The sequence below is a fragment of the Pongo pygmaeus genome, chromosome 8 (assembly GCF_028885625.2).
Source record: "Pongo pygmaeus isolate AG05252 chromosome 8, NHGRI_mPonPyg2-v2.0_pri, whole genome shotgun sequence".
NCBI lineage: Eukaryota > Metazoa > Chordata > Mammalia > Primates > Hominidae > Pongo > Pongo pygmaeus.
In genome coordinates this window covers 50678299-50698969 of record NC_072381.2, presented here as the reverse complement: position 1 = coordinate 50698969, position 20671 = coordinate 50678299, and the positions used below count along the sequence as shown (strand labels likewise).

The following is a 20671-nucleotide window of genomic DNA, read 5'->3' as shown; positions in this document are numbered from 1 at the left end:
GAGGTGCAGTAGAACAGCATCCCGTATAGATGCCAGTTTCTGTCCTGGTTCAGAAAAGCCAATCACCTGCCTCTGCGGAGCTGCCTGGAGGGGGCGGGGGTTGTGAGGACCCTTGAGAGCTCGGTGTGAAGGGGCTCTGCAGAGGGAGGCATGGCTGGTGTGTGCAAGGTGACCTCTCTCCTGGTCTGCAGGATGGAGAACCTGTTCATCAACCGCTTCATGCACATGTTCCAGTCTTCTTGGAATGACTTTGCCGACTTTGAGAAAATCTTTGTCAAGATCAGCAACACTATTTCTGGTGAGTGTGCCTCTGGGGGCCCAAGTGGTGCTGGGGACAGGGGATGCTGCTCTCCTGTCTGAGACTTGCCGGGAAATTGACAAGGGCTTTCCTGCCTGCTGCAGCATGGGGGCCTCACTGCCACCATGCCACCCTGAACAGCACCCCGTACACTCCACACCTTTTACCATCACTGTGGTCACCCTTGTGCCCAGAGGTTTCTCCTCCTCAGATATTCAAGCTCGAGCACCCTCAACCTCATTTCACTATCAAAAGTCTCAAAAGTATCAGAACTTTTTCTTGGCACAAATCAATCATTTGTGCTTCTGAACAGAGCAAAGGCAGAACTTGGCTTGTGTTTTAGGCATTTACATGAAAGCAACTTTGGGTTCCTTTGGACTAGGATGTGTTTGATGAGAGCACTAGCTTCATAGTGGCCAGTCATGGCATGGGAAGGACGTTAAGGAGGCAGGAATGGCTGAACAAGAAGAGGTGCTGAAATCAGGACATGGGGAACCAAACTTGGCAAACTGCCCCCAGGGACTCTCCTCCACGCCCTCCTCCTTCCATCCTGGACACTCCATGCTGGGCTGAAGGACCTGAGTGCCCCAGGAGGCTTCTGAGCCACTAAGGGCCAGCTCAGGTATGATGAGTTGGTGCTACAGCCTAACCCAGTGATGGGCAGGGGGCAGCAGTTGGAGCTGTGCCCATCCAGGGAGCACTCGGGGGAGGAGACCAAGCAGGGACTGTGCTCTCAGGTGAGGTCAGGAGGGCCACAGCCCTGACTGCCCTCTACTCAGAGCTTAGGGTGGGCCTCGCTTCTCTCCTGGTAGAGCGGGTCATGAATCACTGGCAGGAAGACCTGATGTTTGGCTACCAGTTCCTGAATGGCTGCAACCCTGTGTTGATCCGGCGCTGCACAGAGCTGCCCAAGAAGCTCCCAGTGACCACGGAGATGGTAGATTGCAGCCTGGAGCGGCAGCTCAGCTTGGAGCAGGAGGTCCAGGTAGGGGTTGATGGGCTGGGGAAGTGGCCAAGGTCACAGTCTGTCAGGTGGAAGCCACTTCCTCCTGGCCAGTGCTCATAGGCCCCCAAGGCGCTAACTGCAGGCCCATCTGGCCTAGAGCAGCCGCTTCCTTTTCCTGGCAGCAGTGTCAGCCAGGGTCCTGGGCATTATGCAGACTGTCTTGTGCAACATCAGAGGAGGAATTGCGGGGAATGTTTCTCCATGATGCTCGAGTCTGGGAACATAATGTCAATATTTTCACTATCAGTATCAATAATTACAGGAGCTACCATTGATTAGGGGCCTGTGGTGGGACAGGCATTGTGACAGGTGCTTTACACACAAGGTCATCAGTTGTCACCCACCTTGCAAAGGGGAGAACACTGGAGAAAGAAGCAGACCTTGTGTGAGAATAAAAAAGGGGCACAAGGAGAAACCCAACAGAATGGTTGACTTTCTCGTTAGAAATGCTGCTGCCCATGCTCCTGTCGCACTCTCCTCCCCACCCTTACCTGCAGACTCAGCCGCCTCCGGCTGCAAGGCTGACCTAGTCTTGAGACAGAAGAAGTTCAAACCAACTCCACCTGGATCTGGTGGGGCTCAGCAACAGGCGCTGGCCCATCAGCCTGCCTCTTCCCCATGGAGCCAGCGTGATGGGGCCTCCTGCCACCCAGGCCCTGCTGCCTATCCCCAGGTGTCCAGGTGGCCTCTGCTGCTTCCAGTCTTTTGAGCTCAGCTTACCCTGGGGCCCTAGTTGGAGAGGGATGGTTGGTGCCCTTTAGAGATAAACCTACAGCCCCAGTACCTGGCCCACCTAAATCTAGAGGGCCACCCACCCAGCTGAAGTCCCTGGGCAAGTCTCCTGCCCCAGTGCAGGCAGTGTTTCCTAACCTCCTCCTCCTGCACCCAACCAGGCCCAGAACACTTCCTGGTCATGTGAACAGCTGACAGTTACAATCCCCCACACACTGAGAGAGCATCTGTGTTCCTGAGCGGACTGAATTGCTAGACGTAGTAACATTGATTCAGTGGCTATAGGTTTCAAACTTCAAGTCAAAGATCATAGAACCTTAAGCCATATAGAATCCTAGAATTGGAAGACTGAGCAGCCATCTCTGCACCCAGCAGCCAAGGAGTGGCTGTCCTCAGCACCTGGGCAGGGCATCAGCCTCCCACTGGGAGTCCTGGCCACCTCCAGGGCACGTGGGTTATGAGTCACCTTTCCTTTGAGCTGACCCACCCCTCACTGACTAGACTCTTAAACACATACTGCCCCATCTCCTACACACCAGCATGATTCTTAATCCCCACAATCATTCATGCTGCCCATCTGGCAGCACCTTAGCGATCTACAGCAAGCTTGTAGCCTACTAAAAATGCCTCCATTGTTTTTTAAAATGTGCAGTTATTTTCCGGAACATGAATAGAGAAATTGTATCCGTTGTTGGTATTGATTCAGTGTTCCAGCTCAAGTTTGTTTGAGTTCTTAGACTTTATATTTGGATTGTTTGGTTTCACATCACAAAAATCAACTCCATCTGGTTTAATCCAAGAACTCTATTGGCTCAGGCAACAGTAAAAAGCAATGCTAACTCATTTGGGACCAGGGCTCAGATCATCCTCTGCACTGTCTGTCTCTCTTTCTTCATGTCTCAATCCTCTGCCTCTGGTGGTTTTTTCCTTAGGAGGGTTTCCTTATGTGGAGGTAAAAAATGATCACCAGCAGCTTCAGATTTACGTTCCACCAGCTTAGCAAACACCACCCACTCCCAGCAAGAAAGACCCTGTTTCCCAACACTCCCAGCAGATGTCTTAGGCCATCCTCGGGCCTCACTGATTCTGTGAGCCAGTGCCCACGGCCAGGAGAATGGAATACGCTGACCCAGAGGGGACAGGGACTCTAGACAGGCAAAAACTCCACTGTCAGAAGCAGAATCCTAAAACGTCAGAACTGAAAGGTAGGCCCGCCCCTCGTTTTCCAGAAAGATGAAAAGGAGGCTTGGGATAACAGAGAAATGCTGCAGGCATTGGCCTCAAATCTCAGGCCCCCTATTCCCAGTATCACCTTCACCAGCCTGGGTGGTCTCAAGATTGGATTAGCAGCCATTCCTTCTGGGTAGAGTCTGATGGTCACTTCAGCTCTCAAAGTCCAGCTGTCCAGCCGTAGTCCTAGAAGGCAAGACACCGCTGTGCCCGACCAACCCAAGGGTCTCCACCTGCCCCCCTCAACACAAAGTGCCCTGGGTGCCTCCGCGGGGAAAGTCCCCGTCCCCACCCCCGCTCCCCCCGCCCATCGCGACAGATGCTCAGGGCTGATCCCTGGTGTCACACGACATAAAGGAGGAGGGCGGTGGCCAGGCTCCGAGCTCCTGCCGTCCTGGGTAGGTGGCTTCTGTCCTGCGTGCTGTCGGGCAGCCCGGGGGTCCTGCGCGCGGGCGCGGTCGGTGGAGCTGCAGGGGGGCGCTCTGGGATGTCTCCAGGCAGAGTGGATCCTGACCCCTCCGCAGCCGGGACCCTCACCCTTTCCTTCACCACTCAGGAAACAGAAAAGGCTTCGGAAGGAGCGGCCATGCCCCCGGCCTAAGCGCTGCGTTCCCGGCCCAGCAGGCCTACCCTGCACCTGGCGTTCCTAGGGGCCCCTCTGCGGGACCCACTGCGCGGCTCGCAGCGGCCGCCCGCCTCCCACTTCACCGGCACGCTCGTTGTGTGTCGAGGTGTGTTGACACCTACAGCAAAGGGCACGGATCCGCGGGTCAGCAAGCCCGACGAATTTACACCGATGACCCGCCGTGTCGCCAGTCTCAGACCAGGGCACAACACGCCAACCCTGCAGACCACCCCCACCTCCCCAACCACTGCAGACCCTTCCCCCTCTGCTTCTGCAGCCCCTCTCCCGAAACACGCTCATTCCCGCCCCCGCAGACCTTCCCTACCTCCTGGAGACCCCCCTCAACCCCTGTAGATTCCCCTGCCCGTGCAGAATCCCCTCCCCCTTCCCCCGCAGCCCCCCTACCTCACCCGGCGGACAGCCCCGCCCCGCTTCCTCTCTTCCTCCCAAGGGAGACCCCTGTCCTGGCTCTGACTGGGGTTGAGTTCGCCCAGTTTTGACTTCTCTGTAGAGTCCGGCAGCATCATTTTTTGGCATTTAACTCGTCACATCTATTTCACCTAACCTCTTTCTTCTTAGTAAACTGACACTCAGGTCGGTCTCTCATCTTTCGTGCCAGTCAAGCAGGTTTCAGACACCACAAATGCCGAATGAGCTGCTGCCATTCCTTCACCTTACCCCGAACTGCCACAACCTGTGAACACCTTCCATGTGAATCAATCAGCCTTGGAGTCAGAGGAGAGAAGTACACATTCTGAACTCCGCTGAGTCGCAGGAAAGGGAGAGGGGTCCCCAGAGGTCATCACTCTTTCCCCAGGCCTGATTTTTGGTCCATCTGCTGAGCCTGATTTGGACACATCTCTCTGCCTCCTGCAGCAAGGGAACATTTTCATCGTGGACTTTGAGCTGCTGGATGGCATCGATGCCAACAAAACAGACCCCTGCACACTCCAGTTCCTGGCCGCTCCCATCTGCTTGCTGTATAAGAACCTGGCCAACAAGATTGTCCCCATTGCCATCCAGGTAGGCTGCTGGGGGGCACACCTTTCTGAGCAGCTCAGTCCTCCGCGATCCAGGGCTCCTGGGTGGCTCCATTCACACTCCAGCTGAGGAAGCTATGTCTTGAAAGACACTTAGGGCTTCCTGCAGGCCCTGAGGTGGGCTGTCCATAGGGGCGGAGAGGGCTCTACTCCCCAAGGCACACTTGAGAAGCCCCTGGCCAGTCGAGGCACACTGTGGAGGACCTGCCCTGGGATGATATTCTGCACTCTCCACCCCAGCACCCTGACCAAAGGCCCCCAGTCAAGGTGCTGCCAGGGGCCAGGCAGGTGAAGCTGTGGACTCAGCTGGAGACCAAGACCACTGAGGGGCACCATGGGTTCTGGGGTCAGGAACCAGGCCAGTCCTGGTATGCCATCTTTGATGATGATGTGAGTTCTTACGTCCACGTGAGATGAGGCAGGAGGAAGAGGGAGACCCTGGAGGAAAGGCAGGTGGGCACAGGGCTTTGTCTCCCCCTGTTCCTGGCACCAGCCTGCTGCCAGGCTGGGAGCTGGTGTGCAGACAGCAGGGGCCAAGGCCAGGACTGGACTGGGCATAGGTCCCTGGGAGTAGGGAGGAACTGTGCAGGGGACACTGTGGGAGACTGGTAGATGAGCATTCAGCAAATAATGTCCATGAACTGGACCTTGGGAGCTGTGGACACAATAGCAGCTGGATAGGTCAGGCACCAGCCACCTGCCAAGGCTATCCTATGGGTTAACCTGCACAGTCCGCAATCCCTTACCCTCAATTCTAAATCTAAAAATTCTGAAAACTGCTGCATATTTCAAAACTGTGCAGCAAATTCATTGTTTGTAAACAAACCTTCTTTGAAGTAATAGGTGAGGTTATTTAGAGGCTTTTTCCATTCAATGTGATATACATGTGGATCACTGCAGAAATACTGCTCTGTTTAATTGTAAAATAGTATGTTGCCCTAGACTGGAGGTGGGAGGGTGTATGGCACATAATGAAGTATACCCACTGCTAAAATCCTAAAAATTCTGGATTCTGAAGCACATTTGACCACTGGGGTTTTAGATAACCTATCTTTATTTGTGTAATCATCACCACAACCATCCTAGGTAGTGGGCTCTATTGATGTTGATCATTTTACCCAGATAAGGAAACTGAGACACAGGTGCCCACAGCCAACCACAGAACTAGGATTCAAGCCAGGTCATCTGACTCTAGATTCCAGCCTCCCCACGGTCTCTCAGGGGCACGTAGCCTCAGAGGAGCTTCCCGTCTTTTACCAGAGAGAAGCCCTGTGCCTAAGAAACTGAAGCAGCAGGTAAAGGGACAGGTGACCTAAAAGAAGACAAAATTGCTGGGAGATTCCCGGAGATCCCAGGCGCCACTGATGGTGCCTTCAAAAGCTTGGCTCAGAGATCTCTTGGAGCAGCCTGGAGTCAGGGGCCTAGTTTAAATTCCAGCTCAGCCACTTGCTAGCAGGCTGTGGGACCTTGAGCAAGCCACAGAATGTTCCTGGGTCTCTTTCTTCTTCTGAAAATGGAAACTTTGCAAACTATAAAGACTCAAGCAAATGAAAGCCAGAGGTTAGTAAATCTAAGATCTGGTTCTTTGAAAGGTCCAAAAAATAATAATAATAACCTCCTCATGAGGCTGATGGAAAAAAAGAGATAGAAAAAAACATATGCAAGATTCAGAATAAAAAAGGAATCATAAAAAGAGTAATTATAGCCAGGCACCATGGTGATGCACAACTGTAGTCCCAGCTACTTGGGAGGCTGAGGCAGGAGGCTCACTTGAGGCTATAGTGTGCTATGATCAAACCTGTGAATAGCCACAGCAGTCTAGCCTGAGCAACATATCAAGACCCCGTCTCTTAAAAAAAAAAAAAAACAGTAATTGTGATTACATATTTTTTAAATGAGAGTAATATGGCAACAAATTTGAAAAATTAGAGAAATGGATAAAAACCTAGGAAAAGAAAAATTAGAAGAAATTGTAGAAAATAGGCCAATTTCCATATAGTGATTGGAAACAGACCTACACGGCGAGCAGCTGAGTCTCACCCAGCCACTAGACAGCCGACATTTCCAGGGCTCTTTATCAGCCCCAAATTGATCCTATAAAGCTGGTGTAAGCTTAGTGCTGAAACTGGATACAGGCAGGCTTCAAAAGAAGGCTGAAGACCAATCCAAGTATTAAATAAAGATTTAAAAGAAAACTAAAGGTGATATTAGCAAAGTGAGTGCAGCAGTGTATTAAATGACTATATGTAATAACCAAGCAGAGTTTATTCCAGATATTTCAATATCAAGAGAGCTACCACCATAATTTATTATACCCATAAGGATAAAGTTTATGATTATATCAATTCACACTAAAAGGGAATTTAATAACATTTAATAGCCACAACTAATACAAATTAATAGGAGGAACCTTACTTTCTATGATAAAGATAGCTAACATCAAAAAGGTGCAACTCTAATGCGATTTCCATTAAAATAATAAAAAAGAATGCTGATATCACTGTTTTTATTCAACATTATTTTAGAGGTCATACCACATGATAAAACAGGAAAACAATCAGTAAACATATTGTCAAAGAACAGGGAAGATGATCTTTTCTGATAATGCTATGGTAGACCTAGAAAACACAAGAGATTCTAATTTTTTTAAAAGCTACTAGATTAATAAATTCATTTGACAAAGTGTTTAGATAAATATATTTCTCAAAAAAAACAATAGCCTTTCTCCATACTAACAATAAAATATAATGCCCATATAAGGAAAAACTATAAAGTTATTTATTTATTTATTTACTTGTTTATTTATTTGAGATGGAGTTTCACACTGTCACCCAGACTACAGTGCAGTGGCATGATCTCGGCTCCCTGCAACCTCCACCTCCTGGGTTCAAGCAATTCTCCTGCCTCAGCCTCCCGAGTAGCTGGGATTACAGGTGCCCACCACCACGCCCAGCTAATTTTTTTGTATTTTTAGTAGAGACAGCATTTCACCATGTTGGCCAGGCTGGTCTCGAACTCCTGACCTTGTGATTCGCCTGCCTCAGCCTCCCAAAGTGTTGGGACTACAGGCGTGAGCTACCGTGCCCAGCCAACTATAAAGTTATTTTAAAGGATATACAATGAACTCTTAACAGTGATTTGATATTGGGGAGGAAACTGCAAAAATGTCAGTTCTACCAAATTCTATTATAAAAACTTAATGCACTTCCAAGTAAAATTTCAGCCAGAATTTTTTATCTTTCTTGGTGGGGGTGTGGTGGTGGTAAAGAGGAACTAAAAAGGAGGGAAAACAATTAAAAAATTGAGAGATTCATATGGAAAAAGAAATCTAGCATAGTCAAAAATTTTTTGAAAAAAATAAAAACCACATAGAGAGGCAGGGCAACCAAGTGAGACCTCATGTCTAAAAAAAAAAAAAAAATTAATAGAAAAAATTAGGTATGGTGGCGCATGCCTGTAATCCCAACTGCTCAGGAGGCTGAGGTGGGAGGATGGCTTGAGTCCAGGAGTTCGAGGCTGCAGTGAGCCATGATTGCTCCACTGCACTCCACACTGGGCAACAGAGTAAGACCTTGTCTTAAAAAAAAGTAAAACAAAATAAAACACAGAAGGAACACTTTCCTTGCTGGATTTGTAAGGTTACTGTTAAGCAGATGCTGTGCTTGAAAACAGAGAATTGGGGGACAGTATAGAGTAAGATCCAGAAATAGACTCCCCTACAGAGGAATTCAGTGTATCACAATGGAGGTTTTTCAACTCAGTGAAAAAGGGATATTATTTTAATGATGCTATCACACTGCCTTTGCATAAGAAGAAAATTAAATTGGACTGCTGTGTCATGCCATTTACAAAAATCTCATCATGTAGAGTAGCTTAGAAGAAAAAGAAAAAAAAAATTCAGATGAAGTAAAAATTAAAATGAAAAAAGTAAACGAATTTAGAAAAACTCATTACGCGGACACTCGGAAGACTTTTAGAAGGAAAAGGAAACCAAGAAGTTATAAGGGGAAAGCTAAGCATATTTGATTACGTAATGTTTTAAAACTTGAATGATAAACCATAAACAAAGCCAAAAAGCAAAACAGAGATTGGGGTGAGTAACCATAACAGAAGTGACAGCTAGGAGATGCCTATCTATGATACACAAGTAGCTCCTTTACATTGACAAGAAAATACAAATACTCCAGTGGAAAAATGAGCAGAGAATATGAATAGGCAGTTCACAAAAGAAGAAATGTAAATGGGCAACCAGCATATGGAAAAACTCCTAACTTCACCTGTAGTTAGAGAAATGCAAATGAAAGTTAACAATGAGATATCATTTCTGACATGTCTGGTTGGAAAAACAAAGGGGTAACTCCCAGACACCAGCAAGGACGGAGCCCCATGCTCTGCTCATGAGTCGTTGCAGCCTGGCAGTGTTCACGGGATAACTGGTGGGTCTGGGCAACCCAAGGTCAGAGCTTTGGCCCGCACTGGAGCAAGGTCAGAGCTTCGGGCAGCACTGGAGCAAGGTCAGAGCTTCGGCCAGCACCGGAGCAGATCCCACAGCGCCTGCTGTACCAGGTGCACGTTGCAGTAGGCAGTCAGAGGATCCTGGGGTTGAGGCTGTCGTGGCGAGGACAGTTGTGTTACCGAGCTGGACTGAGATCTGCTTGCCCAGTGCAGCAAAACCAAACACTGAGATTGGGATAGAATCTAGGAGAACACAAGGCATTTATTGCGGGGACCAAAAAAGGAGAATTGGGCAGCTCACTCTTAAGACCGGAGCTCCCTGATGGCTTGCAGGTAAGGGTTTTTAAAGGCGGGGTAAATTTCAGGAAAGCAGAAGTTAACAGGCAAAATCATTAATCAATACATGGAGGGTACACATTGGTTTTGGCCTAAAAGGGTGGGATATCTTGAAGTGGGGGTGGGCTTCCAGGTCATAGGTAGATTCAAAAATTTGTTGTTTTGCAGTTGGTTAAGGAAGAGAAGTTTCATTTAAAAATTTGGGTTACCAGAACGGAATGTTAGCTGTGGCTTGTGAGCGGGACTTCCCCGAGGCCCCCCAGGAAGAAATTTAGAACAAAGAGCCTGCTCAGAGTTCAGTCCTCAGCTCCCTCTTATCTGAGGTCTCTGTGCCAGTGGATCTGTTTGGTGGGGGTCTGGGTTTCTGAAAAACAACTCAGAGACACATGTTCAGGGGTTCTCTTTAGTTTCCAGAGGGAACCAAACAGCCCAGGACTCTGGCTTCCTTGGCTGTTGTTTTAGGCCGCTGTTACCCTCTTGTTTGTCGAGTTGCTCATTTATTTCTCAGGGCTAGCTGGGTGCCAGGAATTACCCTTCAAGGAACTCGGGATTTGCCTTCATTTCCATGCCCTGTTGGGGGGCTGGGGGGCTACAGTGCCCTAAGAGGAGGCCCCTGCTCCGTCTCAATTGGAGGGGCACTGGAGGGGACTTTACTGTTTAAGTGTTCTGACAGCCAGTAGCACTGAACAGGTGTGCACCAGCAGAGTGAACCTGTCTGAGGAACAGTAGGGCAGGCACTGTCTACTCAAAGAAAACACACCCGAACCCCCAAGGCTCAGCCTTTGCTAGCAGCCACTCAGCAGAAATGAAAGCACAAATGTGTGTGGGTAGCAACAGGAGCATAGTTTGTGATGGGGAAAAAAATTGAAAACAGTCTGAAGGCAGAAGAGGATTGAGTGAGTGAGCCCTTCCATGTCCTCACCATAAAATGTTGCAGCATCTTTGAAAGGAATGCTTTGGTTCCCTCCCAGCTGCCCTGGAGGGGTCTCCACAATGAGTTAACAAAGTGGAAAAACAAGACACAAGGGACCGATAAAGGATACATATCTGTCATATACAAATAGCTCCTTCAAACTGCTAAGGCAATGGACATGGTCTCACTTATGTTAAATGAATGCAAGGATGCAGCAGGCCTACTGTGCCAGCATGGGGACACAAGGACGCGGTGTCACCAGGTAGGAACACGGTGATGGCCCAGTGGGGGACAGGTGAGCAAAACAAAGAGACAGATGTTGATTATAATCGTATATGTATAATCGTATATTCAGTTGATGGAAAATTGGACAGATGAATGTGCACACATGCAAAGACCTATGAAAGGAGGCTCCCCAGAATTTGGTGGTTATCCCTGGGCGCTGGAAGATGAAATGATGTTTTCTTTCTTTCTCAGGCTCTCCTGTCATGACTCAAATTTCTTTTTACGATAAGCACATATTCTTTTCTAATCAGAAACGTAAAGCTACTTCCTTACCCAAAAAACAAATTTAAGAAACACAAATTGCTCAGGGCAAGTTCTGGCATCCCATGGCAGGCCAAAATCCTGGACAGGAGTGGGAGGATGTGAAGGATGGGTTGGGGAAGGCCCAGCTCAGTGGTGCAAGAGCTCGAGGAGATGGGCAGGTGAGGCCCGGTCAGGCCAGGAGGTGAAGAGAAGCAGAAGGGAGAGTGATGGGCTGAAATACGCAGAGCACTGGGCCCGTCCTCATTCAGCTCTTTTTTTTACTGGTCAGAACAGTTGTTTTTTTTTTTTAAATATATAAAATTTTAGATTCAGGAGGTACATGTGCAGGTGTGTTACGTGGTTATATTGCATAATGCTGGGGTTAGGCTTCTATTGAACCCATCACTCAAATACTGAGCATAGTACCCAATACCCAGTTTTTCAACCCTTTCCTCCCTCCCTCCCCTACTTGGAGTCCCCAGTGTCTTTTGTTCCCACTTTTATGACCATGTGTACACAATGCTTAGCTCCCACTTATAAATAAGAACATGCAGTATTCGATTTTCTGCTTCTGGGTTAATTCACTTAAGATTATGGCTTAAGTGCCAATCCTAAGCTGCATCCATGTTGCTGCAAAGAACATGATTTCATTCTTTTTTATGGCTATGTAGTATTCCATGGAGTACATGTACCACATTTTCTTTATCTGGTGCCACTATTGACGGGCACCTAGGTTGATTACATGATTTTGATATTGTGAACAGTGCTGCAATAAACATATGTGTGCATATGTCCTTTTGGTAAAACAATTTCTTTTCCTTTGGGTAGGTACACAGTAATGGCGTTGTTGGGTCAAATGGTAATTCTATTTGCAGTTCTTTGCAAAATCTCCAAACTGCTTTCCACAGGGATGGAAGTAATTTACACTGCCACCGACAGTGTGTAAGCATTCCCTTTTGTCTGCATCCTGCTAACATCTGTCATTTTTTTGCTTTTTAATAATAGCTATTCTGACTGGTATCTCTTTGTGGTTTTAATTTGCATTTCTCTGATGATTAGTGATGTTGAGCATTTTTTCATATGTTTGTTGGCCACTTGTATGTCTTCTTCTGAGAAGTGTCTGTTCCTGTCCTTTGCCCACTTTTTAATGGTGGTGTTTTTTCTTAAGTTCCTTATAGATTCTGGGCATTAGTTGTTTGTGGATGCATAGTTGCAAATATTTTCTCCCATTCTGTAGGTTGTCTGTTTACTCTGTTGATAGTTTGTTTTGCTGTGCAGAAGCTCTTTAATTTGATTAAGTCTCATTTGTCAATTTTTGTTTTTCGTTGCATATGTGTTTGAGGTCTAGTCATAAATTCTTTGCCTAGGCAATGTCCATAAGATTTTTTCCTAGATTTTCTTCTAGAATTTTTAAAGTTTGAGATCTTACATTTATCCATCTAGAGGTAATTTTTGTATATGGTGAGAGGTAGGGGCCCAGTGTCATTCTTCTGCATATAGATAGCCTGTTTTTCCAGCACTATTTATTGAATAGGATGTCCTTTCCTTATTGTTTATTTTTGTTGATTTTGTCAAAAATCAGTTGGTTGCAGGTATATGGCTTTATTTCTGGGTTCTCTGTTCTATTCCATTGATCTCTGTGCCTATTTTTGTAGCAGTATACCATGCTGTTTTTGTTACTATAGTCTTGTAGTATAGTTTGAAGTCAGGTAATGTGATGCCTCCAGCTTTGTTTTTTTGCCTAGGATTGCTTTGGCTATTCAGGCTATTTTTTGGTTCCATATGAATTTTAGGATTTTTTTTTCTAATTCTGTGAAAAATGATATTGATAATTTGACAGGAATTGCACTGTATCTGTAGATTGCTTTCTTCCAACCCATTAGCATGCGATGTTTTTCCATTTTTTTGTGTCATCTATGATTTCTTTCATCAGTGTTTTATAGTTCTCTTTGTAGAGCTCTTTCACCTCCTTGGTTGGATGTATTCTTTGGTATTTTATTTTGTGTATGGGGGACTATTGTAACTGAGATCATGTTCCTGATATGGTTCTCAGCCTGAACATTGTTGGTGCATAGAAATGCTACTGATTTTTAGGCCAGGCACAGTGGCTCATGCCTGTAATCCCAGCACTTTGGGAAGCTGAGGTGGGCAGATCACCTGAGGTCAGGAGTTTGAGACCAGCCTGACCAACATGGTGAAACCCCTTCTCTATTAAAAATACAAAAATTAGCCAGGCATGGTAGCACCTGCCTGTAATACCAGCTACTTGGGAGGCTGAGGCAGGAGAATTGCTTGAACCTGGGAGGCGGAGGTTGCAGTGAGCTGCGGTCGCACCACTGCACTCCAGCCTGGGTGATAGTGAGACTCCGTCTCAAATAAAAAGAAATGCTACTGATTTTTGTACATTGATTTTGTATCTTGAGTGTAGAAAGTCAAAAGGTTTTTTTTTGTTAAAGAATAAATTATGTGTTAGAAATAATAGTTTTTTCTAAAGACTAACTTTTTTTAAGCCTTTTTGCTTTGTGCTAATAACTTTTTGATAAGCTCTATCATATGTAGCTGTTAGATATAAGAGAATGAGTACATTCTATGTCCTTGTACTTTAACCAACATATTTGTGCTGGATGTGCTCACAGGCATGTCCCAGCTTGCAGCCCATGCCCCTTCCTTATTTGGAAATGTTATTACTTTTCTTAGTCCTTTCATAAGCAACTTCCTCTTTTCCTTTGTCTTTCCATTGCTTTTACCTATTTAGAAAAGTTTTAAGTTATTAGCCAGTCGGGTTTTAGTTTAGACTGTGAGGTTTGGCTCCAGCCAATGGAGACAGGACACAGTAGCAGGGACAAGCTGCGTAAGGAATAAAAATTGCTTCTCTCCATTATTCAGGTGTGCTCTCACCATTGTTCCATCTGCGAGGAGCACCCTTTCTGCAGAAAGTAAAATTGGCTTGCTAAAAAAACTTTTTGTCTAAATGCTGATTTTTCCTTGCAGTACTGAGGAACATGCATTCTGTTTCCAAACAAGCATTTTACTTATAACATTGAGACTTTACTGAAGTTGTTTATCAAATCTAGGAGTCTTTTGGAGGAATCTTCAGTTTTCTAGGTATAGAATCATATCATGGATGAACAAAGATAATTTGACTTCCTCTTTTTTTTTTTCGTTTGGATGCCTTTTATTTCTTTCTCTTGCCTAATTGCTCTGACTAGGACTTCCGGTACTCTATTGAATAGGAAGAGTGAGAGTGGACATCCTTGTCTTGTTCCAGTTTTTAGGGGGAATGCTTCCAATTTTTGCCTGTTCAATATCATGTTGCCGGCTGAGCTCTTTACCTACTGTGTGACTTGGGAGAGCTGCTAAACCAGCTGGAGCCTCAGTTTCCCCCCATGTAAAATGGGTACAGCAAGGAATACCTGCCCTTCAGGGTCAAAGTGAGGATTAAGTGAGATAGCATGGTAAAGCCCCTAGCACAGAACAGGGGGGCTCCTCGGCCCCAGAGGATGTCAGGAACATGTCAGTGTCCCAGAGCCATTAGGAACATGTCAGAGCATGTGGGGACATGTCAGAGAGTGTCTCAGAGCATGCCAGGCAGCCCAGCATTCTAGGGCACAGATCAGGTATCAGTGGCCCAGGCAGCTCATGCAAATGGGTGTGGCAGTGGGGACCCTGAGAGCTGGGATTGTGTAAAAGGGACAAGAGCGTAGTTCTGTGAGAACCTGGGTGCAGAGTTCTGAGACCTTCTAATTTTTCAAGAAAACCAGGTCATTCAGAATTTTATGTGAAACTGTCTGTTATTTAAAAGCAGCCAACTAATCTCAAGTATAAACAGACAGGCACGCCTAATGTGCAAGTCACACTCTGCTCTCCCTCCTCCCTCCCCCTTCCTTGGTCCTCAGGGAGTGCTGAGGCTACTGGGGTCTCTCTGACCAGGGTGGAGCCACTGGCCACCAGGGCTCTGGAGTACTTGGGATTTGGCTCGTCCAAACCAAAACCTGCTGCAAGTGCAAAGTTCACACCTGATTTTTAAGACTTAGAATAAGGAGGTGGGGAATGTGAAATATCTCATTTAATAGTTTTAGATTGGTTTCATGTTGAAGTGATAATATTCTGGGTATATTGGGTAAAATCAAATTATATTATTCACCTACATTTCACCTGTTTCCTTTTATTTTTATTAATATGGCTTCCTGAATATATACAATTCCATGTGTGGGGTAGCATTATATGTCTATTGGACAGCACTGTTTTCAAGGGAGAGACACCCAAGGACCCCACCTTCCACAATACTTACAGCAAGTGACGCAGCTGTGTGCTCTGGGACAGTTCTCCCTCCCCAGCCACGGCCACTGTGCTGCAGTGACACTGGTCTTTCCCAGCACCTAAAGTCTGGCCACGCCCCTTCCTGGACTCTCTTGGCTGCAGCCCTGCCACCCACCTCATTCTTTCTGTCAACCCCTCCAATACCCCATGTCTTCATCTAAAAATGGGCAATGCCAGCACCTGCTGCAGGCTCCCGTGAGAACTCACTGTCAGGTGCTGAGGTTGTGCTGGGCTCTCAGAAAGGGGGCAACGTATGGGGCTGCTGGCGTGGAGGGACCTGGGGCTGGGTGCCGGTGTAGGGGCACGAAGGTGAGGCTGTGTGTACAGATGCATCAGCAACCAGGTCACCACAGAGCTTGGGGATTTTATTTTCTGGCATTAAGAGGTGATTGAGGAGGCAGTTAACATGACATAATTTGCATTTGGGAAAAGAAAAAAACTCACCTTGTCCCACTGTGGAGTGGAAACTGGAAAGGGAAGACAGGTCCAGCCTCTGCTACAGGAGGCGCCTGGCCACAGGTGTGGGCTCCAGGCAGAGCTCAAGCTGCAGACCCTGATCTGGGAGGCTCAGTACCAGGAGGGCCCCAAGCCTTTAAACAGGAGGAGCTGACTTAGGGCAAGAAAAGAAGACAGGAGCACCAGGGCAGACCCTGGGGAGCACTAGCATTTCAGGGAAGAGGAGAGGGAGGAAAGTGTGGGAGACCAAGGAGAGGCAGTAGAAGAGGGAGCAGGGCAAGGAGAGAAGAGGGGGACAGGGATCCTCCCCCTCCGCTGCTGGGCCTTCCGCCTGCCCGCTCCTTCCATGCTGCCAGCTCCTGAGGCTATTCCCACAGTAACTGTGAGCTGAGCGATCACTGTCCCCACATGACAGATGCTGAAGCCAGAGCTTAGAAAGCCCAATGTGTCATCCAGAGTCATGCAGGTTGTAAGTAATATGGCTGGGACAGGAAATACCACCCCAGGGCCCTTTACCCCCTCCAGGCTCTTCTGATTCCAAAGTCACTGTTAAAGAAATTCAGATACTTCTGGAACTTCCCAAGAGGCGAAGTTCTCCAACAACTATAATCTGAAGTGAGATACAGCAGTGTGTTTCCTTTCCCCCAATGTATCAGCTCAACCAAATCCCGGGAGATGAGAACCCTATTTTCCTCCCTTCGGATGCAAAATACGACTGGCTTTTGGCCAAAATCTGGGTGCGTTCCAGTGACTTCCACGTCCACCAGACCATCACCCACCTTCTGCGAACACATCTGGTGTCTGAGGTTTTTGGCATTGCAATGTACCGCCAGCTGCCTGCTGTGCACCCCATTTTCAAGGTACAGCCAGCTACTGCCCCACCTGCTATGGGAGGGCATCTGAGATGTGGAGTGGGAGGGATCACTGACATCCCACAGGGGGGACCTGTGGCTGGGAGTGGGTGGCAGAAAGGGACCCCTGGAGAGATGTTCTCAGAGTCAGTAATGCCCCCAAAGGAAGAAAACAGCTAGGAGCCTGCTGTTCCCCAGGACACGCAGCCCGGGCATGGGCCTGACACAGGGGCCTCACCGGCCAGCCAGTAGAGTTGGAAAAGGCAAATGAGTTCATGGTGATCCTCGGCTGATGCTGATGGCCGCCCCTGCCATCACTCTCCTTCCCTGTTCCCAAATCCTACAAGCATTGGCTGCTGGGGTGACTGCATGCTAAAAGTACCCCTGTGTGCCTCAGTTTCCTCACCAGTAAAACAGGTCAAATAGTACAGCTGCCTTATAGAATGATGGCCAGGATTAAGACAGTGAACTCAGGGAGCAAAGAGGTAAGCATTGTACAAGTGCTGGCCAGGACCCTCTGAATCATTATCATGCTTAGTAAGCATCAGAGGGGTGCAGGCCTCCAGCACTTATTCAGCAGAAAGATCAGCACCCAGCCTTCACTTCCTCCCTGCGCCAAGCATCATCCTATAGGGCAGGCCTGGGTGGGGGAGCTGCGGGTCCCTGGGGCACCAGGTCACCTGGCTGGGCCCCCTCTGAGGCCTCCTCCTCTCCCCTCCCCAGCTGCTGGTGGCACACGTGAGATTCACCATTGCAATCAACACCAAGGCCCGTGAGCAGCTCATCTGCGAGTGTGGCCTCTTTGACAAGGTGGGTGCCCTCCTACCCTACTTGTTGCCTGGAAGAGCCCAGCCTGGCTGCCTTCACTCCCTATCTGAGATCTAGATGCCCTTTCAGGAGGCCTGGAAGGGTGAAGGCTGGAGTCTGCTCAGAGCACTGGCTCCAGCATCCTCCTGATGTCTGCAGCCCGTGCCACTCAGCCAGGAGCACTCCTCCAGGCGCACCACCAGGTCTTCCTTCTCGCTGATGGCTCCTGGTCCCCTCCTCCCACCCCTCCCCTCTCCCAGCCTCTGGGACCTGGGTATAGACACCCCTCTGGAACACACTCCTTATGGCCCCCTGACCTCCTACGCACCAGGAATCTGTGTCTGCCTCTTAATCTGCCGCACCCCTGCCACCCTGACCTGGACCTCCCCAGCACTCTGCTTCCCAGGTCCCAACCCTCCCAACCCACTCTCTCCTGCATCGGGGACTCCAGGCCCTGCCCAGCCCTCGCATCCCTCAGGTAGCACCCCACCTCGTTTCGAGCCCCCTGTAGCTTTACCAAGCTTGGACTCTCACATGGGCCCTTGCCCCAACCTTCCTCCTTTCCCCAGCCCATTAGTGACCAGGCCAGATGACCACTGAAGTTGAGACACTGTTTGGGCTGCAAATGACAAAACCCAACCCAAACCAGCTGCAGCTGGACAAGACATGCCTTATTTCAAATACCTGGACACAATAGAGGGGCCGGGGTCTCAGCCAGAAATGGATCCAGGGACTCAAGCAATGCCCCATGGTGCATGCACACTGGCTCCCTCTTTCTGTCTCTTTCACCTGTGTTGGCATCACACTCTCCTGCTGCAGACAGGCCCCCATGGGAGAGGGCACAGGAGCTCATCATAGTAGCTCCACCTCGGGTTCCCATGTGGCCATTATCTCCCAGCCACATCCAAACAGAAAGTGCTGGGGGGCAGCTCTGGTTGGTCCTGCTTGGGCTGAATGCCCACCGTGGACCAATCTCTGGCACCCCAGCACCCAAGTCCTTCTTTAAAACTTCTGTGGCACTGACAGCTCAGCCCCCTGGGTGTATTTGCATGTGTGTGTGTGCACGTGGACACACGTATGTGCCAGTGAGCTTGTGAGTGTGTCTGCATCGCTCAGCAGCTGGGATCAGGACCAGGATCCCTCCTTGTGGGTCTCTCCAGCCCTCACCTGAGCACACAACAGGCCCTCAACATAGTTGCATGGGTCCTGGAAACTGGGGGTCACTGAGAGCAATGACTGAGGGTCCTGTGCTCAGCACTAGAGCAGACTTCACAGCCCAGGCCCGCTGGTGCTGGGGTCCCCCACACACCTGCCCACGCCTGCTGCCCTCCTGTGGCTGGTAGCGCACCCTTCCCTCCTGCACTCTGCAGCCCCACGGTTGGGTCCCTTGCATTGGATTGGGCGGGAGGCTCCTCCCTATCACCTCTCCACCCGGCTGCCCTTGTCATTCTCTGCATTAAACATCCCTCCCCCATCTCACAGGACAAGGGCTTGCGCCTCTGCCTGCCTGGCCTCCTCGCCTCCCCTGGCACATTTCCTCAGGGATGGGTCTGGACAGCTGTGGGAGGAGCCACCCGCTCAGGGCACTCTACCTCCCACTCCAGGCCAACGCCACAGGGGGCGGTGGGCACGTGCAGATGGTGCAGAGGGCCATGAAGGACCTGACCTACGCCTCCCTGTGCTTTCCCGAGGCCATCAAGGCCCGGGGCATGGAGAGCAAAGAAGACATCCCCTACTACTTCTACCGGGACGACGGGCTCCTGGTGTGGGAAGCCATCAGGACGTGAGCGCCCGCGGGGCTGTGGTCCTGGGGGAGGAGCCGGGACCCCTGCCTGATTACCTGGGGCGGGCCTGGCCCCTCCGCCGCTAGCGCTGAATGGGGAAGGGGTGGGGGAGTCCCAGCGTCCGTGAGGGGGTTGCCGCCGGGCACCGCTCCGCAGACCTGGCTGGGTCGCCCACCCCGGCTGCGTCCCCTGAGCCAGGTTCACAGCGGAGGTGGTAGACATCTACTACGAGAGCGACCAGGTGGTGGAGGAGGACCCGGAGCTGCAGGACTTCGTGAACGACGTCTATGTGTACGGCATGCGGGGCCGCAAGTCCTCAGGTAGGGCCTCCGGGACGTCTCCAGACCCGGCTCCCCTGTAGTCGGCAGCGCTGGCCCAGCTGCCACCCCTCCGGGGTGTCCTGCCCAGGGGGCCCTCCGGCCTTGGGGCAGGGAATCCGGGCACGGGGTGGGCGCCGGGCCCTGGGGTCCCCAGGGACTGGGCCTCAACCCGCCGGTGGTTCCGCCCTAGGCTTCCCCAAGTCGGTCAAGAGCCGGGAGCAGCTGTCGGAGTACCTGACGGTGGTGATCTTCACCGCCTCCGCCCAGCACGCCGCGGTCAACTTCGGCCAGGTAGGCAGGGCCGGGCCCGCTGGGCAGGGCTCCTTTCTCAAAGCCGCTGCCTCCTCCCCCGCCCGGGTTCTGCACGCGTACCGCACCCTCGGACAGCCTCGGGGCCTGGCATGGGACTTGCAGGATGGATTCTGCCCACTCAGCCAAGGGCGCTGGCCGCGGGGAAAGAGGATGGACGGACTGCAGGGCCCGCTGGAGTTGGGGGGCACGGGGAGGACGGGGCCCAGGGGGCAGCTGGGCAGCAGGGCTTCGGGGGTGCCCACGCTTTCTGGTGGTCGTCTCCGCAGTACGACTGGTGCTCCTGGATCCCCAATGCGCCCCCAACCATGCGAGCTCCGCCGCCGACTGCCAAGGGCGTGGTGACCATTGAGCAGATCGTGGACACGCTGCCCGACCGCGGCCGCTCCTGCTGGCATCTGGGTGCAGTGTGGGCGCTGAGCCAGTTCCAGGAAAACGAGGTGAGGCTGGGCAGGCCGGGGCACAGCCCCAGGTCACCCCAGGTTAAGCGGTTCCTCAGCCTCAGGGCTTTGTGACTCGGGCCTCAAGGCTCACTTGGAGCAAAGGAATCCTGACTTCCAAGGCTGGAAGGGCCCAGAAGGCTGCAGCCGCCACCAGGTCCCCCGGCCTCAGCCTGGACAGAGCTCAGGGTGGGCAGGGCAGGAGAGCACACAGCCCAGGC

At 50.1% G+C, this 20671-nt stretch overlaps 1 protein-coding gene across 2 annotated transcripts in view; it reads left to right on the top strand.

The window, feature by feature from the left end:
* ALOX5 (arachidonate 5-lipoxygenase) overlaps nucleotides 1–20671 on the top strand; it is a 70221-nt gene that overhangs the window by 47936 nt on the left and 1614 nt on the right. For both annotated transcript variants that reach the window (XM_054503444.2, XM_054503445.2), the window contains 9 exons: nucleotides 192–298; nucleotides 1111–1283; nucleotides 4768–4914; nucleotides 16596–16799; nucleotides 17514–17600; nucleotides 19202–19380; nucleotides 19580–19701; nucleotides 19892–19992; nucleotides 20280–20450. In XM_054503444.2, the coding sequence (XP_054359419.1) occupies nucleotides 192–298; nucleotides 1111–1283; nucleotides 4768–4914; nucleotides 16596–16799; nucleotides 17514–17600; nucleotides 19202–19380; nucleotides 19580–19701; nucleotides 19892–19992; nucleotides 20280–20450 (1291 nt within the window). The remainder of the gene's footprint in view (nucleotides 1–191; nucleotides 299–1110; nucleotides 1284–4767; nucleotides 4915–16595; nucleotides 16800–17513; nucleotides 17601–19201; nucleotides 19381–19579; nucleotides 19702–19891; nucleotides 19993–20279; nucleotides 20451–20671) is intronic.